The sequence below is a fragment of the Martes martes genome (genome assembly GCF_963455335.1).
Source record: "Martes martes genome assembly, chromosome: 5".
In the NCBI taxonomy this organism is placed as follows: domain Eukaryota; kingdom Metazoa; phylum Chordata; class Mammalia; order Carnivora; family Mustelidae; genus Martes; species Martes martes.
The window spans coordinates 161869083-161894662 of record NC_137892.1 but is presented as its reverse complement, the minus strand read 5'-3'; the positions used below and the strand labels follow the sequence as shown (position 1 = coordinate 161894662).

At 43.4% G+C, this 25580-nt stretch overlaps 1 protein-coding gene across 1 annotated transcript in view; it reads left to right on the top strand.

Annotated features, from left to right (window-relative positions):
* Positions 1–424: 424 nt before the first annotated feature.
* ICE1 (interactor of little elongation complex ELL subunit 1) overlaps positions 425–25580 on the top strand; it is a 64625-nt gene continuing 39469 nt past the window's right edge. The window contains exons 1-9 of the mRNA XM_080805025.1: positions 425–522; positions 14258–14316; positions 14842–14904; positions 18078–18189; positions 19702–19778; positions 20844–20881; positions 22717–22799; positions 22978–23017; positions 23099–23155. Coding sequence (XP_080661151.1) covers positions 439–522; positions 14258–14316; positions 14842–14904; positions 18078–18189; positions 19702–19778; positions 20844–20881; positions 22717–22799; positions 22978–23017; positions 23099–23155 — 613 coding nt within the window. The 5' untranslated portion in view covers positions 425–438. The remainder of the gene's footprint in view (positions 523–14257; positions 14317–14841; positions 14905–18077; positions 18190–19701; positions 19779–20843; positions 20882–22716; positions 22800–22977; positions 23018–23098; positions 23156–25580) is intronic.

Sequence of the window (25580 nt, the reverse complement as noted above, 5' to 3'; positions counted from 1 at the left end):
CCGGCAATAAAAGATTAACCCCCTACACGGCACAAGGAGTGCACCTCCGGTGCCGCTGATCGCCCTGACTCTTCCTTAGTGGGCGCCTCTCCCGTCGCCGCGGCCCGGCTCCCCTTCCCATTTTGCTCAGGCGGCACTGCGGGCAGCCCCATGCCGCGGCGAGGGGCGGGGCGACCTAGGGCGGGGCGGGGTCCTGGCTGAGCGGTGTCGCGTTCGGGGGCCGCGCCGGGTCGCGTTTCTCTCTAGTGCCCGAGGCGGCTCTGTTGGGGAGAGCCTTTCGCCAGCTCCACGGGGACCTCTGTGCACGGATGGACCCGCCCGGACCCGGCGGGAAGCGGCCTGGCAGGCGGCGGCCCCGGCGGCGTCAGCAGAGGGAGGACAGGGCCGAAGCCGCGGGTCCCTGAGGCGCGCGGGCCCACAGGGCCCGGCGTTGGCACCATGATGCCGGGCGAAACCCACTCGGCGGCGCCCGGGACGGCGGCGGACCTCTCGCGGTGTCAGGGCTGCGCCTCCCTGCAGCAGGTGCGGCGCCTTCCCGGGCCCAGGGCACGGAGGAGCTCAGCCGGCCGGGGCTGGGGGTCTGGCCGCGCAGGCTGCGCCCCCGCGCGCTGCTCCTGCTCGGCGGCGGAAGCTCCCCCTCCTCCCCTTCCAGCTCCCCTTTCTACTGCAGTTGTTTGGGGGAACCGCCTCTCTTGCTTTATTTAGGCTTGCAACCCGGGACCCGTTTGCTGGGATGCGGGGGGGGGGGGTCGGGGGGCGGAGTGAGCGAATTCTGGAGGGCCCCTTCCTTCACTTACTCGGTCTCAGGGCTCCCCGGGGCTGACTTGGAGCTTGACGAGTGATGGGCGAAATGCAGAGGGAAGCTCTCTCTCGGAGGGATGAGATTTTCGATTGCTCTGGTTCACCCTGAGGTATTTTTTGCCTGGAGGCGCGACGTGCGGTTGGCTGGGAGGGTCATTCGTCAGTTAAAGGCTTGCAGTTACTGGAAGTTTCTAACAGCAGAATGGCCTGTTCTCCACAGTGACAGAAGAGGCGTTACTAGTGTCTGACTCCAGGTCCTGTGAGGTAGTGGAAATAGCCCCAGGTACTCATTTCTGAGCAGATCCTCTTCGTTGTCCGATATCGAGAGTTTCTTAGCTTCTAGGGTCAGTGCCTTTAATGGCAAAGTAGGACACGCCCTCCCTCCTAGATTGAATTAAATTATCACCCTTTCTTCCTGGTGTTCTAGGCACCAGGGTCATAGTGGTGAACAAAATAGATGATCTGCTCTTAAAAGTAAGACACGTGTCCAAGTACGACTGTAGAGTATTTTAAATATTCTGAAAATAAAGGAGGAATTGGAATGGTGGTCTTGTCTCTTGGCTGGGTTGGTGGGCAGGATGTTTTGGGGAGGTGAGATGGGGAGATCTGAATGTGGAGCAGAAGAGATGTGGGAGGAACTTTCTCCATGGAGGGACGAAGAGGTGGGAAGGATATGAGGTGAGAAGGAGCAGGGTGGCTTTAAGAAGCGGACCAGTGTCTGGTTGACATGAGCTGGGTGCAGAGGGGAGAGTGGCTGTGGTGAGGAGTCCAGAAAGGAATGTAGGCTACAGGCTATCAAGATAAGCTGCCCTTTTGTGTGTGTGTGTGTGTGTGTGTGTGTGCCTTATCTGTGTACTGATCCCAGATGTTGTAAATGTTGACAACAGGGGAGAGAGGAAGGGATCATGCACTGGCATTCTGGATGGAAGGGAAACAGTTAAATCATTGTTTGAGTTGAGCTGCACTGTGTAGGCGTGTACACGTGCATTTTTTTTTCCCCCTTAAAAGCCCAGAAGCAGGAGTGAAGTTCTCTTGCATCTTTAATAAGTTGTATTTATTCTTTGTGCCAGTTTTCATCCTAAAAGTATTTATAGGCCACATGCTGTGTTTTAGGCAATGTGATTGTAGCAGCAGGAAAAAAGGCAAACATCCTTGATCTCTTGGAGCTTCCATTCTAGGAGGGGGGAGGAGATAGATTAAGCAAGTTACATGAGAAGGTAATATGGTAGAGAAAAATAAAGCAAAGAGGGTGGAAAGGACAAATGGGCCAGGAAGGGGTACTGGCTGGTGGAATTTATGTGGGAAGTCCTTGGAAAGCCTTTCTGAGAAGGTTATATTTGAGCCAAGGTGGAGAGAGAAGCAGCTCTGGACATACTTGAGGAGGAGAGCGTCCCGTACAGTGGGAAGATCAGGTGTGGAGGCCTGATGCGGGCGTGCTTGATGTGCTTGGGAAGAGGAGGCGGCCGCTGTGGCTGGGGTGGAGTGAATGTAGAGGTCTTGGTCTATTCTGGGCTGCTGTAACAAAAGGGCATGGGCTGGTGGCTTCTGAGCAATAGGAATTTATTCCTTAGAGTTCTCTTCACTGGGAAGTCCTAGATCAATGAGGCATGGGCAGATCTGGTGTCTGAGAGGGCCTGATGCCGCTGTTTTCTTGCCCTGTCACCTGGTGGATCATCTAATGGGAAAGCCGAGCTTTGTGAGGTCTTTTTTAAAGGGCACTAATTCCACTCATGGGGGCTCTGCTCTTATGACCTGATCACTTCCCAAAGGTGTCCCAACATACGAATTTGGGGAGAGGGGGCACAAAAACAGGTACAGCAGTCAGGAAGTCCGATGACATCAATAAAAGAAGGGTGGGATTGTGTGGGCCCTTAGACACCATTGCAAGGATTTGGGCTTTTACTCTGAAAGGATAGTGAGTTGTTGGAGGCGCCTCTGCAGGAGAACAGCTGGCATGAGTTATGCTTTTCAGTTGTGGATCTGGTCTTTCTCCAAAAGCCTGATCTGCTCATGGCAGCCCTCATCTTCGCTAAAGGTGGCACCTGGCCGGAAACTATAGGTGTCTTCCTTGGTTCCTGTCTTTCTTTCACATCCTGACCACCTTCATGACTCACCCCCTCCTCACTGGTCGCTGCTGCTTCCAGTCCTGGAACCCAGTGTGCTGTCTGGCCTAGAGGTTCTGGCTCCAGTATCCTGAGGACGCCTTCTCTCACCCTTGCCGCATTCCTCCTCGTGTTCTCAGAGCAGCAGTAGGAGGAATCCCGTGAAGTCCTTCAGTCCAGGGTCTGCAGACTTGTTCTGCGAGGGACAAGATCCTCAAGATGTAGGGCTTGTGGTCTCTTTATGGGTCCTCTACCCATTGTTCATAGATCCTCTCCCTGCCTGGACAGGGTACAAGCAGAGCAGGCAGCAGTAAAGGGGTGGGCCTAGCTGGGCTCCAGGGGAACTGGATTTACAGAAGCAGGCCCTGCCTTTTCAGATCTCTTTCCTAGGTCAGAATACTTGCATTGGAGTTTCTGCCTGGAACATCTTTTTAGGGGAAGAGGATGATTCGTTACATGTAGAGTCTCAAATGAATCTTAAATTTTGCTAAGGCAGGCTGAAAAAATAGGTTCACAGCAGATCATTAAAGATCTTGAATGCTAACCACCTTTGAGTTTTATACTTATTTTTCCAGGGTTATGGAGTAGAGAAAGAGTTTGCATATTACCACATAAGAGCTGTGTTTTTGGTAAAAATAGCAGGTGGTGGTATACAGGTTGGGTTGGAGGAGGTGCAGCTAGCTCTGGAACGGTATTTTCCGAATGCACGCTGCTGATAACAGTGGCCTGGGTGTGAAGCTTCCCAGGAGTGGGAATAGAAGGCGAAAGGGTCTCAGTGTGAGAAACTACCAAGAGGAGATGAATGTCAGTACTGGGGACGAAAGGATCCAGAGATTAAAACCAGAGTGACCGAGAGCTGTTAGAGGGAAGAGAAGTGGAAACCAAGACAGAAGAGGTGTTGGAAATGTGGGATTGAAGTTCTGGAATGAGGTCAGAGTTGGAATTTTCAGCTGTTTTCACATTTGCCGTTTGTGGGATGTGGGCCCCCAGAGCATCTGACGGCCTGCTGAGAAGATCGAGCAGAGGCCTGGGGGGGTTGGCGTGGTTCCTTGTGAGAATTTTTTAGGGGGAGCGATGGTGATGGGAGAACGGGTGAGCATGTTCTGTCCTTTAGAGAGACTTTGAGAACCTTTTTGGCACATCATGAGGCGAGGTGCCGTCCTCAGGAGTCATTGAGGGGAAAGCTTCTGGCTACTGACGGAAGATGGGCGTGGAGTGGTGAGAAAAGGAAATAGGGAAACACGCACTTAGGAAATGAGGGTGGGAAAGATTGAGAACGGAGCAGGTGTCATTCGGGATACATCACCTTAGGAGAGGCTGCCAGGTTCCCTCCTTGAGAGACACTTGTGTCAGAGAGCCTGGTGGGTGCCCTGCGCGGAGAAGGTGGCTGGCTGGGTGGTTTCACATGGGCACTTCGCACCTGACTGGAAATGGGCAGGCAGACTGCAGGTATCTCCCCGCTGGAGGTGGTCGCTGCCACTCTGGGCTCGTTCTGAACCACGGCGGGAAGCTGTCTTTCCTGAGTGGAGCCGTCTCATCTTTTTGCTGGAACTCTTTCTCTTTGTCGTCTTTGCATCGGCGTTGACAAGTGGGTGCCATGTCTGTGATCTGTCGCTCCATTCGAAGGTTTGTGGGTTATCCGCCTGTTTGGTATCCTGTTTTGTTGTCCCTCAGTTCACCTCCTGTCTGTGGCTGCTGAGTGATGGTGATGGTTGGTCACTGAGCTCCAGTCCAAAGTCCCTACGGGTTGCTGGACTTGAGTAGTCACATCGGCGCAGCGTGGGTCCTTCCTGTGGGGGCTATGTGCACTTAACTTCTAAAGCTGAGTTGTTTTCAGTCCAGCAGCACAAGTTGCTCTGTTCTGTTGGAGGAGAGCCCCCTCTTCACAAGCATCTTTCACTGCAGAGCAAAACAGTTTAACACTTGGGATCCTGGTGAGAGAGCGCGTGGTTATACTTCGGAGCTCATGCCACTACAGTAGATTTAGAATAGACGGTGTTCGGCTGCCCTTGGTGCAGATTTGAGCCTGTTATTTATATGACCTTGCGTTGGACTCCCAGTGATAATTGCCAGCGGTTTGAGCTTCATCATCTGGAACCTAAATCATGATTTCTCTTAGATGCACTGATTTGTAAATGATTATATGACAAAGAAGGCTCACAGAATTGTAATTCATTCAGTAAGTAAACATTTCTTGGGCATCACTGGGTCTAGGATGCCATGCCTTGCTTTGGAATACGGTCATGAACAGAAGAGGCTTGGGCTCGAGTTCTAGTCGGGGTGACAGATGGTGAGAAAACTACCACAGAAGGAGTATATAAAATAACCATGCGGGGGGGCATACGGGGAAGCCTGGGAGCACCTAGGAGGGACAGGGGAAGGCTTCCTGGAGGAGGTAAATCTGAATTGAGGTCTGTCTAAAGGATGGTTCTTAGTTGAGTAAGAGGAAGAGACGGAAGGAACATGTTGTGGACCGAGGGGCGCCACGTGCAGAGACCGGGGTGGGAGAAGGTAGTTTGTGATGGAGGAGGCATGATGTGTGCGGCCAGGGCACCTGCAGACCATGCATGTGAGACGGGCCTGCCTTCCCAGGAGGCAGAGCCTCTCACCTTGTTTGGTGGAGAAGTTCCCAGAATGGAGTTGGTGGTGGGGGTGGAGGGGTTTGCAACCTCCTGCCTTGTTCCAGTCCACTCTGTGAAGAGAATGTCCCATGGGGGTCCTTGAGCACCGCTCGGGAGATACAGAGATACACTCAGCTCTGATGCAGATCGGTGTAGACTTTACCTGAGAGCAGTGAATAACAAGTTAACAAGTAGGAGGAGGAAATGTCACGTATCAGAGAGGATTCAAGCTGAACAGTGAGCCGGATCACCCCCAGCAGAGCAATTAATGGGATTGGTATGATTTTTAAAAATAATTTCTTTTGAAATAACGAAGAACTTACAAGGAAATCACCAGAATAGTACCAAACACTCTGGTATTCTCTTCACCCCATTCACCAGGTGTTCAGATGTTTCCTCCTTTGCTGCATCATTGATAGGCACACACACACATGCTTTCTTTGCCCCACACGCCGCAGGGTGTGTTTCCCCGCAATCTGAACACTTTCCAACGGAATGAGGCTTCAGTCTTCCAGTCTGGACATGAACATCGGTGCTGCCGCTCCATCCCATCCCCCCGGCCCTTCGGGTATTGCTTGTGGGCCCAGGAATCCTCCCTGCCTTGCTGGTTCCAGGTCTGGTTGGGGACGTGTGTCGTAGAGTGCTGTTGTGTCTATTCAGCCTCCTCCAACTGAGACTTTCTCTGCCTTTCATGTGCCTGAAGCTTAAAGAGCACATTCTTGTATTCTTGGGAAGGTCTGGACACACTGTGGGCGGTCACACTGTATCAGGTATTCCCAAACCCACTCCCATTTTCAGTGTCGTCCTGCTCACCAAATGGCTTATTATAGTGAGAGCATACAAAGCTCCATTTGCGAAAAGGCCATGGGGCGGGGCCCTGAGGAAGCCCTGTGAGGGTGAGTGGACTCACTGAAGTTCTCCAGTAGTGCGCTGTGGGATGGCACAGTGTCTCTTGGGCACTGGTCCCATATGCCTACCTAGAACTTACCCAAATTCCAGGCTCCCAGAAGGAAAGCAAGTTTTATCATAAAGCGCATCACGTAGTTAAGCACAGGGAACCACTTAGCATTGGAAGAATGGTGGGAAACCTCTAGAAATCCAAGTTCCCAAACACCACCAAGGGCCCACCTTGCTAGCAGGCCTTTCCAGGGACAGTATCTCAGACCTGCTGTGTTAACTCTGCATGTACATCTTAGTGGTTAAGGGAGTGCTCTGGCCACCTGGTTAGTAGAGGCCAGAGATGCTGCCGAACGTTTGCACGGGGCACAGGACAGCCACCACAAATAAGAATCTATCAGCCTATAATGTTAGTGTTGAGGTTGACTTTGGCAATGTGCTTGTCCTATTATCACCTGTATTTATCTGCTCCGTATCTGTACACTGTACTGACTTCTTTAGTATTGCCATTTTCCCAAGCGTACTGGCATCCCCTCTCCCCACCTCCGCCCCATGAATCCTGGCTTGCCCCTTGGCCAAGGTTATCCTGCTGCCCTGCTGCCCCCTCCTTGCCCTGTGTGCTCAGCCACTGTGTTGATTCCACTTCTCTGAGAAGGGAGGGAAGAGAAACATAGCCTGGATTTCTTTTCCCCAAGTGCTAAATGTTCACAGTGACATTCCGGAGGATATTGTGTGGATAAAATTAAAAGAGTACGCTTTAGAAAAGGAGCAAGTGGGGAATGAAAAGTAATAGAACGTGCTGCTCTGGGAATTGTATTAGCTGTATAAAGTGCAGCTTGAGGGACCAAGCCAGAAGCCAGAGAAAGAAGAAAGATAGGTGGTGGTTAGGGGAGGGGACTGGGAGGAAGCCTGAGCATTGGAGGAGGAGTTCCAGAAGAGCCAGACCACTGGGAGAGAAACAGCAGTCAGGGGAAGCACATCACTTTGAGCTCTCCCGGAGGGGTGCACCCTGCACCTTGCTTCCCCCCAGAGGCTGGGCGGCAGTGGGTGCAGGGTGTCCCCATAAACGCGCACAGGCTGCTGAGACCCAGCCTGCTGCACTCTCACCTTCCAAGATAAGTTAGAAATGGTTGCAACCATTGTAAATAGCATTTGCACCAGAGTGGAAGAAAACAAGAGATCGTGTTGGTAGGGTGCTGTGGTATCTGCCCGAATTTGAGCTCTGAGGAAAAAGTCAGGACCTGGAATTCTGTAGGAAGCTGAGACTTCGTCTGTGCTCTGTCTTTGGTTTTTCCTGTGTCATGTTTTGTGGTCTTAAATTCTTCTCTTTATCGAGTGTATGTGAACACCGTTAAGAGAGGTAGCTAGATGTGCAAGGCGTGTGAAGCCAGCCATCAGTTCCCTGCTGACCTCTCCCCTTCCGTTTTGAACTGCACTATGTGTTTTGTGATGAACTCTAGTATCATGAAATGATAGCCTTGTATTCCTACTTCTTGTTTTTTAGAGTAGGGCATATTCGATTTCTGCCTTTGGAAGGTGCAGACTGAACTCCCCTTCCACTCTGTACCCCACCTGCCTGAGCATCCCTCCTGTTACCCCCCCCCCCCCCCCCGCCGTCGTCTTAGCCTGCATAGGGTTTTGCTTAAGTCATTACTCAGAGTGGATGTTATTATCACTGTGTTATTCAGAGCTATACTCTGGAGTAAATTATGATTATTTTTCCTTTCCTGTGTGTTTTCTTGTTTCCCCCGATGAATGATGATATCCTTGATTCAATTTGCTCATCTCGAAAATGTTAAGGACTATTTACCATATGCCAGGAACTGGGTTAAACCCTTTCTGTGGCTTATCCTATTTACTCCCTAGAGCTGGCCCATTCTGCCCCTCCCAGCGTTTCAGTCCTCTTATCTATAGAATTGGAAAGGGTACTGAGGCAGGGGGGAGGCTAAACAAATTTGCCCAAGGTTCACTCAGCCAGAAAGAGGTGGGACAGGAATTTGCATCCAGCTGTGTGTGACTCTAGAGTCTGGTTTCTGGAATGTTTCTTGCATTGTACTTAACATTACAGAACGGCATCTGGAAGCAAGGTGGAGAAAATGAGGCCAACTAACAACTGGAAGAAGGATGGAAAAGGGGGGGAACTTAAAAAATCATGATTTAGGTGCATGGTGAGTTTTACTCGGAATTCTCTGCCTGTTAGGTAGAAATGTCCTCTTAATGCTTTCATGCCACCAGATATTCTAGCTCTTTCTTAAGGGAAAAAATTCCCTCCTGAGCCTTAGTATCTGCTGTATTCTGGGGTGCAGCTCCCTTCCTGGATTCCCCTTACCTCTGTTTTGGATGCTGTGTCATCTTTTTTTTTTTTTTTAATTTTTTATTTATTTTCAGCGTAACAGTATTCATTGTTTTTTCACCACACCCAGTGCTCCATGCAATCTGTGCCCTCCCTAATACCCACCACCTGGTTCCCCCACCCTCCCACCCCGCCCCTTCAAAACCCTCAGGTTGTTTTTCAGAGTCCATAGTCTCTCATGGTTCACCTCCCCTTCCAATTTCCCTCAACTCCCTTCTCCTCTCCATCTACCCTTGTCCTCTATATTATTTGTTATGCTCCACCAATAAGTGAAACCATATGATACTTGACTTTCTCTGTTTGACTTATTTCACTCAGCATAATCTCTTCCAGTCCTGTCCATGTTGCTACAAAAGTTGGGTATTCGTCCTTTCTGATGGAGGCATAATACTCCATAGTGTATATGGACCACATCTTCCTTATCCATTCATCCGTTGAAGGGCATCTTGGTTCTTTCCACAGTTTGGCGACCGTGGCCATTGCTGCTATAAACATTGGGGTACAGATGGCCCTTCTTTTCACTACATCTGTATCTTTGGGGTAAATACCCAGCAGTGCAATTGCAGGGTCATAGGGAAGATCTATTTTTAATTTCCTGAGGAATCTCCACACTGTTCTCCAAAGTGGCTGCACCAGTTTGCATTCCCACCAACAGTGTAAGAGGGTTCCCCTTTCTCCACATCCTCTCCAACACACGTTGTTTCCTGTCTTGCTGCGTCATCTTATCTGGGTTTACTTCCATGCTTTTGGTGGATCGTGTTTACATCCTTTAGTACCTCCCTAAGTAAGGATGTTTGGGAAGTAAATTTGTAGGAATTCTGCAGATTTAAAAATGTATGTTTTACCATCCCAATTGCTTGGTAGCTTTTACAGATTTTATCTTGGAATTCACTTTCCTTCAAAATCTTGAAGACTTGTTTTCTAGGTCCTACGTGGTTGTTGAAGGCCTAAGCCACTCTGATTCCAGATTCTTTGTATATGATGGTTTGGTTTTATTTTTCTCTTGGGATTTCTCTAGGGTCTTTGCTTGTCTCTGATGCTCTGAAATTTGGTGCTGATGTTCCATGGTTTGGATGCTCTTTCTGTTTATGTGCTGGGACCTTTTAGTTTGGAAACTTCTGGCTTCAGTTCTGAGATTTCAAGAATATCGCAATTTCTGTGACTGTCTTTTCTCTTACTTTCTGTCTGGAACTCATCTTGTTGGGCATGTGAGGATCTCACACCTATACGCCAGTTTTTATTTGTCCTTGTTCTTTCGCATGTCTGTGTTTTGCCTTATTTGGAGGAACTTTCTTTTTTTTTTTTATCACCAAATCTTTTGAAGCTTTTATTTTTCTTCCTTGTCTTTAATTTAGCTGTGCAGTTTTAGATATAATTCACATAAAATTCATCCTTTTTATGTGTACAATTCCGTGGGTTTTAGTGCAGTCACAGTTATGCAACTCTGTCACTATTTTGTAATTGTAAGACGCGTTCCTCTCCATCCCCCTCACTGTGCCCCTGCCAGGAGCCCTCTTAGGCATTAGCAGTCATTCCCTGTCTCCCTTACTCCCAGTCCCTGGCAACCACTAATCTACTTCTGTCTTTGGATTTGCCTGGTGTGGACAATTCACATGAATGGACTCGTGTGGCATGTAGCCTTTTGTGACCAGCCCCTTGCATGTAGCGCAGCGTTTTCAAGGTTTATCCCTGTCGTCGCAGGGGTCATTCATTAGTTTTCATTGCCAAGTAATCACGTGGTATGGCTGTGTGATATCTCATTTATTCCTTCATCATTTGATGCACCTTTAGCGTATTTCTGCTTTTTGGCCTGCGTGGATAATGCTCTGAGTCACAGAGTTCAAGTTTGGCACGGATGTGTGTTTTCGGTTCTCCTGGGCATGGTCCTTGGAGTGGAATTGCTGGGTGACGTGGTGAACTGTGTCAAACAGTCGAAGAAGTTACCAGACTGCTGTGCGCTACAGCCACTCCATGTCCGCCTTGGGCACAGAATCCAAGGCCCGTTTCTCCACGTCCTCACTGACGCTTGTCATCCTCCATTTTGGTTTTAGCCATCCTCGGGGGTTGTGGATATTTTTAATTTTTAAGAGCTTTTAAACAAAATTTCTAGGAACTCTGTATATCCCTTTCAAAAATATTGTTGCTTTGTGAATATAACATTTATCTCTAACCATGTCACTTTTTGAAGTTTTCTTCTCGGTTTTTGTTTACTCCGAGTTGCTTTGTCTTGTTCTGGTCTCACTTTGGTGTTACATGTTTTTCTCTGATACGTGGAAGTCCATGATTGTTCCTGTTAAAACTGTTGGCTAATAGGTTGACTGGAAATGCTGAGTGTGTGGGGCTTCTGGACTCTGAGCTTCGTTGCAGAAGGTCTGCTGGGCCATTTATTGGAAGGATATCCCGTCAGTGCTGGTTAGATGTCCTCAGAGAAAGCACTTTCTGTCTCGTGCCTAGAGGGCAAAGGATTGGCTTCCACTGTCTGGGAGCGTAATGGGGACAAGCAGGTGGTCAGCATCAGGTTAGTGTGCACAGGGCTGCCTCGTCCCTTTGTTTTTGGCACAGTGGTCACAGTATTCCAGGCAGAGAATTCTTTAAACAGCAGACCTTTTGCTGGATGGTGGGGTGGCAGAGAGGTGGGAATTTGAGGATTTAATGCTTCTAAGGAAGCTTGCCACTAGTCCTGTTAGTGCTGCCCTGTCTCAGAGCACCCCAGGGTCACAGACTCTCCCCTCTTCCGACCTCTCCCACTTTCTTTTTTTTCTTTTTTCTTTTTTTTTAAAGATTTTATTTATTTATTTGTCAGAGAGAGAGAGTACAGACAGGTAGAGTGGCAGGCAGAAGCAGAGGGAGAAGCAGGCTCCCTGCGGAGCAAGGAGCCTGATGTGGGACTCGATCCCGGAATGCTGGGATCATAACCTGAGCGAAAGGCAGACGCTTAACCGACTGAGCCCCCCAGGCATCCCCTCTCCCACTTTCTTGAGCCTGTTAAGTCAGTATTCTTGAATCTGCTTTCCAGTTTCCATTTCTCTTTTATTCGGCTTTCATCTTTGTGGGTTTTTCCTTTGGGGAAAAAGTTTATTGGCTTCAGTTTTAGCTGCCTTTTAGGGAGGGAGTCAAAGTGCCCAGAAATCTGTTGTTATGTGAAATTTATTTTGTATATAATGAAAGGTTGTTTTTGAATGTGGAAAGCAAAATATACATTAAATACAAATACGGAATGGTCCACTCATTGTCCTTTTTGACTTACGATGTTTAGAGTTTACTGTATAGAATATTAGAATGGTTAAAGATATGAAAACACAAAACAAAAGCACGTAAGTAGTAGAATAACAGAGAAGAATCCTTTTACTTTAGCATCTTGGGTGCAATAGAATTTTCTAAATATATCAGGAAACCAAAACATTTTAAAAAGTGAAAGATTTGGCTCTGAATATATATATATATATACATATATATATATATATATATATATATATACACATATATACATATATTTAAGATTTTATTTATTTATTTGACAGGCAGAACATAATTAGGCAGAGAGGCAGGCAGAGAGAGAGAGAGGAAGGGAATCAGGCTCCTCTCTGAGCAGAGAGCCCGATGCAGGGCTTGATCCCAGGACCCTGGGATCATGACCTGAGCCGAAGGCAGAGGCTTTAACCCACTGATGCACCCAGTGCTCCTGAATATATATATATTTTTAAAATGTTATTTGCTTATTTGAGAGAGCGAGCGTGCGAGAGAGAACATGAGCAGGAGGAGGGGCAGAGGGGGAGGGAGAAGCAGGCTCCCCACGGAGCAGGAAGCCTGATGTGGGACTCCACCCCAGGGCTCTGGAATCATGACCTGAGCCAAAGGCAGACGCTTAAGGGACTGAGCCCACCAGGCACCCCTCAGCTCTGAATATTTAGAATTTCTGCATGCCTACCTATGTGGTTGTATTTTAGTGATCAAGTGACAGACATTATGTGTATATTTGTAACGTTTAATGAAATGTTGCTATTCAAATATCCCAGCTCATAGGAAAGTGCAGCCATACCAGTGAGCAGAGTTAAGGAGCTATAAATAAGAGAGAAACAGAATGGCAAGAGATTTCTCAGTAACACTCCTAAAGAAATGTAAGTGGAAAAATATGGCTCTAAGATTTTCAAAGCTCATGACTATGCAGGAAGCCTATTTGGACTTGATCCTAAGGAAGTTAATATCTCACAGGAACGGGCAGGGACAGTGATGGTATGTGGTTGGTGGAGACAGAAGAACCCGAGTGGCCTTCAGTGGTGAGTCAGGCGACTGAGCACATGCAGGTGTCCTTTACATGTGCGGGAACACTTCTGAGAGGAGATCCACGAGGAGGAATAGAGATTTTTAATTGCTGGTGGGAGTAAAAGCAGACAAAGTGTTTGTTTATTTTTAAGATTTTATTTGTTTATAAGAGAGCCTCTGTGTGTGTGTGTGTGTGTGCGCGCGCGCGCGCGCGCGTGCTAGCCCGCTGTGGTTACACTTGCCCCAGGGCAGGGGGCGGGCATGGAGAAAAAAGAAAGGGACCCGGAGACTCCGAGCTGAGCATCAGTGAGCATCAAGCCCTGATCAGGACCTGAGCTGAAACCAGGAGTTGGTTGCCCAACGGACTGAGCCACCTACGCACCCAAACTTAGACTTCTTATTTACGTATTTCTGTGTGGACCTTTTTTACTTTAACTACTATGTTACATGTCTGACTGCAAAGGAGATGTCCAGACTACTATAAAGGGAAATATTTCTGTAATTCTCAAAATCATTTGGATTATCTAGAAAAAGATGCTTTAGGATAATCAGTGAAAAATAAGTTCTTCTGAAGTATTTATCAAAGAAATACGAAGATATTAAGGGAAAAAATGCCTTGAAAGAAAAAAATAGGTTTTTAAATCTTAGTAACATTTTGAGCGGCGTTACTAATGATGTTTTCCCTGTTGAATTGATAGCAGTAACTTAGAGCCAGATTTGTGGTTGGTCTCTAAAATATATAGATCCTTTTAAAATGAATTTTTCATTGAATTTTCTCCCTATTTTAATTTTCTTACTTGTTCTTCCCATGTTATTTTTGTTTTTTTAATGATTTATGTGACTTTTTGGTGTCTTAAATCCTTTCAGAGACAATGCAGAGTGAGTTGTAGACTGATGATTACTGGTAATTGGTGAACTAAAAATAGTGAATACATACCAGATTCCCACTAAGAGCACACAGTCAGAGAGTCTGCACACCCCCTTACTGTCAGAGAGAGCGCCGTTCACCTAAAGCAAGATTCAGAGAGGTACAGCGTGGGTTCAAGATCAAACAGAGTAGGTCTGTGTTCCTCTGCAATGTAAATAATACCTGTATGTATTTGTATGTTTATGTGAGAGTAAATATATTCACGTTTTACAGTAAGTCACATGGTATGGAAAGTATAATCATTCATATTACAGAAATAAGTAGCTGATTGTAGCTTTTTTTTTTCTTTCAGAATTTAAACGAGTATGTTGACGCACTAATTACCTTGAAGCAGAAAATTATTAATACAGAGTGAGTATGTTTTCCTGTGCTTTGTTGAACTTTGTGAACCTGACAGACAAGCCAGAGTGGGTGGTATATTAGGCCTTCAGTCTCTCACCTGGGCCCCTGGGCTATGGGTCATGGTGGAACCCTGGTGGGCCTTGTCTGCAGGCTAAAGCCTGTGTTGTTGGTCCACAGCCCTTTACAGCAGGCCTACGGGTCAGGAAGTGATTTTTTCCTAGGGTGGCAATTTTTTTTAAAGCTGTTTTCTATCTTTAAAGCCTTCTTAGCTTTAGGACTGGAGCTCAGATTTCCTCACAGTATTTCATAGCCACGGTAGGAGATTTATTATTTTTTTTAAAGTTCATATATCATTGCAGTGCTTTAAAAGAATTGAAGGTGGTGTATATGTGTGTGTGTGTATACATATTTAATTAATTAAACATGTTTTGTTGCAGGAGGCCTAGGAAGAAAGGTGCCTGGCATATTTTGAAACATGATTTCTACAGTATTTTCTAGATCAAAAAAGTAACACAATTCTTTTCTTTGTTGCAGTAATTTATTAACAGAATATCAGAAGAAATGTGATGATATCCTTTTACTAGCTTTTTCCTTTGAGTTTTTAAATTTACTTATTTGTAGTTTCTTAGAAGAACCGTGGGAATTGTCAGTTGAAGGTAGTGTTTACAGCCTCTAAGGAGGGAACCCTTCTGAGCAGCACAGTGAACAGGAGAGTTTTCCTGTGAGCACATGATTCATGGTGGTCTCTGTTTTAGAATATTCTGTTTTTGTCACCGATTTTCATTTTCTTCAGGTCTCCTAACTTTTTAGTGGGTAGGTCTTTTTCATTTGTACTCAGGACGTGACAGGTTCTTCAGGCTTAGGAATAAAGTGAAGCTGAATAGTGTTTTGCGAGAATTTCTCAGGATTTTTGTAAAGCCTGCAGTGTAGGAATATTCGGAATAGTGGAAAAAGGACTTTCGTTAATTAGCTTTATGATTTGTAGAGAATGACTGTAGACAGATACATAGATGGATAGATAGATTGATCTCCATAATCACAGTGTGATTTTGTATTTACAAGACAAGTTTGGTGAGCATTTGTTCAGTAACCATTCAGTGCGCCTGTAGTGTAGTTGGCCTCTGGTGAGATATGTTATTGGTAGGGTGAAAATAGTGTGTGTAGTTGACTTTTCTGCATTTCTTGGTGGAAACACCGTGAATGAAATCTCCCATGAAAATTAGCATGGATGTATTTTCAGGGATTCACTGAAGTGCCGCTTCAGCCTAGGTCTTGGGACAGATGCTGCTCTTCAACTTTAGCAGGAACTCCAGGCCTACTTTGATAGGATTTCTGGCCTCCTAGAACTTACACGTGATCACTGATTATTTGTTTGTGTTGGTACCGTCATGTCTGACTTGTCTGATTAGAGTAATAAAATCAAGGCATAAGACTTAGATTTATTTTTAGTACTGAATTTTTACATTAAAAAATGTGGGTCAGTGAAAATTTATATTTCCTTTGTTTGAATTCTCAGTCTGTTAAACTATAAATGTATATTATCACAAGAATAATATGTCTGATTATGAAACCTGTACAGAAACAGTTATTATAATTATTTTAATTAGCTAAATAGGAGATAGGTAGCCAATTAATTCCAGTGTCAGGACAGTGTACTTTCATTATATTCTTTTTAGCATAAACTTTATGAGGTAATTACACATGTAATCTAGCAGGGAAATTGGTTTACTTTTAAAAATTTATAAAATGTTTAAATTGAAATTATTAAAATAGTTTATTAAAAATTGATAAACCTTGGAATTATGCTGGAATACCCATTCGGTGATATGGTAATCTTCAGCCTTGGGTACAAGTAAATATTGATTCTTTTTTTTTTTTTTTTTTAAACACATTTGATGTTTGCCCCAAATGTGTATGTTTTGTACCTTAGGTGTGTAGTAATTTGCTCTTCCAACCCAAGGTGTTAGTGGTGCCAGTTTAAATGGGTTTGTTACGTAACTTGATTTTTTACCCTTTTTTTTTTAGAGATTTTATTGGAGAGAGAGAGAGAGCAGAGGGAGAAGCAAAGGGAGAGGGAGACTCTCAAGCAGATTCCCCGCTGAGCAATGAGCCCCACGAGGGGCTCCATCTCATGACCCCGAGATCATAGCCTGAGCCAAAACCAAGAGTCAGATAAATGCTTAAGTGACTAAGCAACCCAGGGGCCCCTTGATTTCTTACCTTTTTGTGTAATTCTGACTGTTCTGTTAAGTTTATTATTTCCTTTTTCGGAAGGAGAGGATACATTTTATTTCATCAGGTATGTTTGAACTTCTCTTTTTTGTAAGGACTGGTAATTCAGGGTGAGTATAATCCCTAATCTGGAGAAGTCTATATTCTGTGGCATGTTTTTACAGAGACATGCTGTTACAGACATTTGCCACCTCATGGTGTATGCATTGAAACTTGTAGGAGGTGAAATTTAAAAGGATAATTGTTTTCACTGGCAGCATGAGATGGGAAATGAAGTTATCATATTGTGTAAATTGTGAAAGTGAGAGGTTATCTAGGTTTTATATGTTTCTTTTCTCGTTACTCATTGAGTATAGTGATATCTCGTTCTCCTTAGTACCTGACTCATGTTTGTTGGAATTATGCTCTGGACTATTTGAGAAATTCAGGTTGGGCTTTTTGGGGATTTTGTTATTTATAGGATCCAAGGTAGTGTTCATTTGTTGAATATTGCTTTGTGTTTATTCTCCGAACTCAGTGTTAATCATCGATGTAATTGAATGCCTTTTAATTTAGAGAAGTAGATATTTTGACTTTAGGTACATGTTATGGTAAATAGAGTAACTTAGTAAAAATTTTTAACACTGTGTTATAAATGGACCTTGGAATATTGTTTTCTAGGAATTGTGAACTTGCCTGGTATATACATTGAACAGAGATTTTTACAGGTCATTTTAAGTGAGTTTAATCTTCTGACAAGTATCAGATAAAACTGAGAGTTTTCTTTAACAAGTTTTACAGCTGCAGTTTGCAAGAAGGTAAGTACCTGTCTGCATGGTTGTTTGGGGGGTAGACATTTATCAGACTAGACTTATAAATAGTCAAAGCGCTGCATAGGATTGACCCATCATATAGAATGTTGCTTAGATGGTCATAATAAAAGATTTATATTTTCCTTACTATTAAATTACTCAAATGAATTTCTTACCAAGGTCTTAAATTACAGCCTGGTATTTAACTTATTAGTTTTACTGATGGCGTGGCCATTGAAATGAAGCTTATTGTTGTCTGCGTGAATTGGATTAATAATGTGGTTATCGTGTATATTTTAAACAATTTAAAATGGAGTGAAAATTTAGCAGTGTTTCATATTCTGAATACATTCATCCCCTGGAAGAAGGCAAAACATTGTTATAAACCAGACCACAAATTGCCTGTCATTTAATTTGGATAAATGGGGATTGAGTTCAAGGTTGGAAAAACCTAATTATTATTAATGTTACTTTTTGGCATATTGTCCTTTCGTATATTGTCTGTCAGACTGAGAATCTACTTCTCAAGTAGTTTATCATATACTTTTATTAGAAGTAGACTATAATGTCAAAGAATAAAGAGCAGTGTGAAAATCATGTTGGTATAAAAAGAAGGCATTAAAAAGAGAGATTCTTTTATTCCTTTTTTCTTCCAAGTTAGAAAAAATAGAATAGCAGTAGTCGACATATTTAATAAGCCGTTGTAGGTGCTTCTGTATAATAAGCTAATATCTTGTCTGTTTTTAGAGAGAATAGTACCCTGCATCACCAAGTGGAACAGATGCTTCAAAAAATTTCTCCTCTGCAGAAATGTCAGGAAGAATTGGGGTCTTTAAAAGCAGAGCTGGAAGAGAAGAAGGTACCCAGAAGAATTTTCCTACAAAAGTTTATCTTCCATAAATTAACATCTGTTTATTCACTGTCATTGGTATGAGGGGGTATTTTATGTGTTAACAGAAGAAACAAGGGGTACTCAAGAATCACTAAGTATATGCCTCTATTTAGAGAACATCAAACTTGTTAATTAATGGCTTGGTCCTCACAGTAATTACTAGCTCTCTGATGCTGTGTTAGTTGCTTATGTGGTCTTTGAGATTCTTCAGAGGAACCTTCTGGCTGGGAATTTTTAGGGCTCTGTGTGTCCTGCATTGGTTGCCTTTTCACATTGGTCTTGCTGTAAGTGTGAAAGAATCTGCAAAAATTTAAACTTAAAGGTGGAGAGATTGTGTTCTCTGTTTCAAAATCAAGTTGCAGTAAAACAATTATTTAAAATGCTGTAAGCTTGGGGGCAATACAAAAAAAAATGCTATAAACTTTCTTGTTATAAATTTTGGTTTACTCTTTTCAGGAGTCTTAGGAGAGAATTCATAGCTTATATAGATAACATAATTCGAAGGCCATTGAAGTTAGTTGGTTTTCATGAGACACATCCTATCTAAGCTGGAATGATGCCTGCCTCTCAGCCTGTTCAGTGAACGCTTTTCATGGTGGAGTCTGGCTCTCAGTCATTGACAGGTGCTCTTTGTGTAATGCTGTGCACCGGGCTGAGGTCTTACGTACTTGAGCAGTGAGTGGCTTTCCTCCTTCTGTAGAAAGTCTTCATTATATATGTAACTACCTGAAGAAGGTTAAACAGAAACAACCACAACATTGAATTTTGTCTGCTTCCAATATATAACAATTGTCAGCTCTGAGAGGAAGCATGAACACTGGAGTCAGACCTCAATGTGAAATGCTGATTACTTACTCATTCTCTGTGACTTTGGAAAAATAAGTCAGCTTCTGGATCCTCAGACATCTCATCTGTAAAAGGGGATCATAAAGTCCATCTGGTCTGTGGCCGTTAAAGACCTATCATATGCACATTGTAGTAGGATACAGTGCTTGGCAACAGATTGTTTCCCGTCCCGTGGTGGCTGTCAGGCGGTACCTACTGGGTGGCAGTAGCACATTTTCCCCAGTGATCGTTAAATATAATGATTTGCTTTATATTTTTGTGTAGGAGTAATGATAGCTTATATTTGTTGAGCTCTAGAATTTCTTTAGATTTTGTTGAATTTTAACTGGTTGAGGAAAATATTGGCTATTCAGTCTTAGGAAGATTTGGAGTTGTCCTAAATTAGTACATTTTAACTTGCGTAGCTTTGTTTGATGAGACTGTTAATCATATTACATCTGTTAAGCATCTGATTATCTCTATTAAAATGTTCAAAGAATATGCTTTGGTTTCCTGTCTAATATATGTACTCATTTGGTTGATTTTCTTACTGGTAAAAATGGTAATAATTTCACTTATCAAGGTCAAAGTTCAAAGTAAATTCTCACCGATGGTCAGTGACTTTCAAATTGACAACAGCTATCTTTTTCTTAGAGTTCTCTCAAGTTGTATCAAGATACTCACCAGGAATATGCACGTGTAAAAGAAGAATGCTTGAAAACTGATGCTCAGTAAGTTCTAAAATGACGGTCGACATTCGGTTTTCATGTCTAAAAAATGGCTGGTTCTTGGATCAGTTGTCTCTCCTCTCTGTCTTTGGGTTGTGGGCTGTAACTGTGATCTTAAACTAGTTAGGCACTCAACATTAGTCTAGAGGTCTGTCAAGTGGAAATTAGACCTCCCCTGAAGGATTATAAGGAGGATTGTTAAGTCTTGACATGTTAAAAAGCTGCACAAAGGAAGAACTCCATAGGAAATGTTTTATGTCTGTACACGTGCACGCACACACGTCTGTGTGTTTTCAAACATGATCATCAGCTCCTTCCTCTGTACCGGGACTTTAACAGGTATGCTGTGGAATGGGTGTCTTTGTTACCATTAATAAAATGCAGTTTGAAAGCATCCAAGTAATGATAGTCACATGATTCACAGAGCTTGTGAGCTACACACACAGTAGTCTAATGTGGACGTGATGTCGTGGTACCTTAGAGAGTTTCTCAGAGTTACCTGCCTTCTTTGACCCAAAAATCTATCTGAAAACTGGTGCAGCTCTCCAGCCTCTTCTTCCCGTAAGATGGAATTGTGATCACTACCACCATGCATGCTCCCAAGAGTGACAGTGGCCATGCTGGACTGGTTCTAGGAGGCCAGTGGGATGCATCAGCTTGGCCTGGACATGAGGCCATTGTGGCTCAGGGAGAACTCCCAGATGTGGCATGACAGAAAGATATAGATTTCTTTCTAGAAATATTATAAACTAAATAGTGTACTGTTCTCTCTTAGACAGAAAGATACAGATTTCTTTCTAGAAATATTATAAACTAAATAGTGTACTGTTCTCTCTTAGTTTACCTTCAGAACAGTTGCTGACAATTTCACTAGTTGATGCACAGTGTCCATCATGACCAACATTTCTTTGTTATATCAATTTTACTAATTAAAAAAATAATTTAAAAAAATATACCACAAATTGTGTGTATATGTTTGTGTGTGTATGTGTGTGTATATATGTTAATATATATGTGTATGTATATAATATATATGTGTTTTTACTATTTATAAAATTCTCTTCTCAGGAAGAAGAAACTAGAAGCCAAGGTGAAGAAGCTGGAAGGTAACTGGCACTGTTGTTATCCAGCTAACGGAAGCCACTGGTCTTCGCACAGATCATTGGTGACTGTACAAAGCTGTGGCACTTGATGGGCAGCTGGGTCATCATGTTTTTGAGGGTGCACCCTGAATGACCAAGCTAAGAGCACCGTTAAGGAGAAGTTTGAATATTCCTCTCAGTTCCTGGAGAGGAATATGGGAATGGCATGTGGAAAATCTTTGAAATGTTGTGCACTCAAAATAATGACAGTCCATATTTGTACCTTAAAAATCAGCAATCAGTAAAAGGATTTAATTTTGAACGTTGAATATTAGGGGGATTTCTCATTTTTTCCTGAAATAAATGGTTAATAGAAAGAAAAGGTTACTACTTTAGTACCAGGAGATTTGATGTTTTTACATAGTGATGATATGCTGCTGGTACTCTGCCTCAGAGCCTGGTTCATTTTTCATGTAGAGTGTGAAGTAAGAATTTTAATTTAGCTGGGTTGGGGCATATAGGCAAGAACTTGCTGAAAATACTTCCGGTCTTGAATTTACCTAGATTGAGCCCAGGTTTTTAGATTTAAACTATACAGATACTTCGTAAACAATTTTTCCTCTGATTTGGTTTTTGCATAAGCACAATACGGCAGTAAATGTGGCATCACTGTGTTCTTTTTGAGTACGGCTTTCTCTTGCTGGTGTGTGGAGATAAGTGTCTATCTAAGGAAGTGTTTTGAAGAGATCTGAGGTGCCTGTGTGTTTCAGACTATGTGCAACTTTTAGGACAGATTTCCTTTGAAGGAAAGTGCAGCCTTTACTTCTCATGTGACAAAAATATTTTTCCCTAGTGAGTGATGTGGTATAATAATCAGGTAAAGAAACAGTCGAGCTCAGTAGAGGAGTCAGGAAAGAATTGTTACTGTGGTGTTTTATGAGATTTTAGTTTTCATGGCAATTGTGTCTGAATGTACTGGGTAAAGTTAATACTGGTTAGATTCTTTTTTTTTTTTTTTTAAGTGATTTTTTTTTTTAAGATTTTATTTATTTATTTGACAGACAGAGATCACAAGCAGGCAGAGAGGCAGGCAGAGAGAGAGGAAGGGAAGCAGGCTCCCTGCTGAGCAGAGAGCCCGATGTGGGGCTTGATCCCAGAACCCTGGGATTATGACCTGAGCCGAAGGCAGAGGCTTTAACCCACTGAGCCACCCAGGTGCCCCAATACTGGTTAGATTCTTAATAATGTATTTGGACCGTGTGCTTCAGAATCAAAAACCAGACTGAAGAATTTGCTGAAGATCCAGAGAAGAGCTAAAACAATACCTTAAAAGTAGATCTAGAACAAAGGTATTGGCAGCTAGAACTATCAGCTTGTTGATGGGAATTCCAGGAAGAAGTAACAATATAAGAAGCATGGAGAAGATTGTCCCACTTCCCCAATACAGAGGATAGTATTGACTATATTCTGAGATGAAACCACAGCTCTAAAATCTCTAAAACGTGAATGTTGCTTATTGCTGAAGAGCGAGAGGGAATAGCGCCCTCCTAGAAAGGTCATGTGTGTTGGGTTCTCATCTGACCAGAAGGCTTGGGCTGGCTTGGGCTGGGATTGCAAAGGCATCTTGGGGCCTCTGCCAAGTCAGTGGTTTTATGGTTAATAGTTTAAACAGACCGTGTTCCTTCATTTATCCTTGACTGAGGAAGTGCTGAAGGGACAATAACTTTTTACAAAATTTGTTTCAAAAGTTTTATGAAATGAGAAAAGCTCTCAGTAGATGATATTTTGAGTATTTTCTTAGTGGTAGCTGTGAAGTCGGTAAATTATTGCTGTGTCTCTTGTTCACTGTGTCTTTAAAGAGGCTGCTGTCAAGCAAACGCAGGATTTCAAGCAACTGAGGAATGAGAAGAAAATACTTGAAAAGGAATTTAAGAAGACACAGGTAATAGATAATAGCGTGCACCCAGGTGATGCTTGTGGCCTCAGGGCTCCATAGCGTCCTTGTCATGCGGGAGTCAGGAACTGAGCCGCCTGGTGGAAGCGACCCCCGCCTTACATTGGGTATGTGATGCCTGCACTCCCTGCCCCTTTCAAACCCTGTCAGCACTTTGTTTCCACAGGAACGGCTCGATGAATTTTCAAAACAGAAAAATGAAAAGGGTGAGTGTTCACGTACTGCTTGAAAATTCTGTTTTGATATGCAATATTCTTTATTAACTGTATTTTTCCCCATGATTTTAGAGTTGAGGCATATTGGAACACAAATTTCAAGTGATTCTTACGGAAGCATAGATAAAAGTGAGTATATTACAGATTTCTTTTGAGTTTCTGTGCCTTACTTCTGGTGGTCTGGGAGGTTGCTTGTTGCTCTTACCTGTGATTGCAGAACTTCTAGGGTTTAGCAGATGTTTGTGTTAGAGAAGTCATAACCCATTTTAAATCTTTGTGTGATCTGTTATATGTATTATATCACCTTGCTGTCTGGTCAAATAATCCGATGAATGAGAGTCAACAAGCAATATTGTTTGGGAAAGGGAAACCAGTCTGTGGTATAATTTCCATACGTTTCAATAAGTAAGTATAGTTTTTTTATTAGGTTACAGTTTGCCAGTTTAATTTATAAAATTTCTTGGGTGCCAAGTATATAAAAATTGTTAAGGTCAAGCAGGAAAACTGGAATCAAAGCGCTCTAGTGTGTTTTTGGAGAGAAGGCCAAGTGTTCTAGGGGAAGTAAGACAGTAGTTGTGGAACGGGGAGTCACAGATGGCTTCGGTCTTTGTTTTGTCATGCAGTGTGTTTGCTTGTAGGCGAGAAGATACAACACTGGGTGCTGAGAAGTTGAAGCGTTTGCTTTAATATTTCTCTTTATTAGTTGTGTGATCCTTGGCCATTTACTTCTCTGCATTTCATTCTCCATTTTTAAAAAGGAGATTCGGATTTCTGCTCTACCTGTCTTACTTTCTTGGTGGAGATGAAATTCAAATGATAAATAAGAAAATAATGGTGTTTTTATGTCAGCAGTGTGTTATTTTTCCTCTAAGTGGAGATTACTGAAACCACTTCCATTGTTCCTACAAGGATGTAGCGTCTCTTTACAAGCCTCCTTTACCCTTTCTCTTCGTCCTGTTCTTTTGTTTTTAATTCAGAACACAAGATCACCTTTTCTTGGGCTAAAGGCTTCAGTAGTTAACACCTTTCAGTTGCCTGGGCACTGGTTTGCTGTTCCCCACAGTCCCTGCTTCATAGGTCCACGTGCTTCAACCCTCTTTTCCTCGCCCCTCCATGTGGAAGGCTAGTCTTTGAGTTGTAAGTGCTGCCCAGGGAAGTGGAGGTCTCACCGGGCTCGGCTCTCCCAGCCAGTGGTCAGCTGCTTTTGTCATCTTCTCTTTTGGGCTGACGGGTTTGTTTTAGGATTTGACTGTTCTCAAGCCTTCCTATTTAAAACTGGACCCTCCCACTGTCTCCTCGGAATTGCTCCCTATCCCTGCATTCTGTTTTCTCTGCCCTCGCCAAGAGGGTGAGTGTTGTCTGCTGTACATTTTACTTCTTCCAGGTAAATACACAAAGGCTTTAGGAATCTGTTAATTATTTGCCTGTGGACATTGGGAGATTTAATTCCTAATTACTAAGTATCTCTTTAATATTTTTCTCTCATATAGTTGACCCTTCACCAACGCTGGGTTGAACTGCATGCATATCCACTTCTATGTGGGTCTTTTCCTATAAATACAGTGCAGTACTGTGAATGTATTTTCTCTTTCTTAGGGTTTTTAAAGTTTTCTTTCTTCTAGCTTATTCATTGTAAAAATATAGTAAATGATGCATATGGTGTATGAAATACATATTATTGCCTTTTATGTTATCAGGAAAGGTTCTGGTTCACACTGAGCTATTAGTCAGGTTTTAGGGGAGTCAGAGTTACAGATGGATTTTCAATTCTGCAGGGGGTCAGCACCTCTGACCTCCATGTTCAAGGCTCATCTGTACTTCTGAAAGAAATCACAAGTGAGAAAGTATATTGGGTTGACTTCACTTTTTGAAAGGCCACCTCAATGCCACATTTGCCTTTCCTTCTTTCTAAATCCATTAGAGATGTCAGAAAATAAAACAGTACCAAAAAAAACCAAGAAAATGACGACAAAAAACTCTCCTTTAGAGTTAAAAAGTTTACTACCAGTGGAGGGAAATATAAAGCAGATGGTATCAGTTGGTGATGAAACCCAAAATTACTGCAAAAATAGCAGGCTTCAAAAAGCAAATTTGATTGTAGAAGTCCTGCGTGTCTAAGATCATAGGTGCAGGGCGTGGGAGAAGGAGCGGGACATTAGTGGTTTGTCATGTAGTGGATTCAGGTTGAAAAATACTTGGATAGCCTTCTGGTTTCAGAAACAGTTGCTGGCATTTATCCACACGTTGTGGCCTGAAGTTTAGTTCTGTGAAGTGTCATTTGCGACATAGGAGGCACTCTGGGTGTGGATATAAGAAAATCAGAAAATGGGGTAATTACACCTGCTTTGAAGGATAGCCACTCCTGTTCGCAGAAAATGAGATACTTAACGTTCTCCGTATAAATCCTCATAACTGCTTCGCTCTGCATCCCTTCCCTCTGAAGGCAGGGTCCCATAGGTCCATGAAATGAGCACCTTCATGTATTGCCAGAGGAATGTAGGCTGAAGAAGTGCATGCTGGCTCTCAGAGATGGCCGGCCTCAGCTTTCATCTAG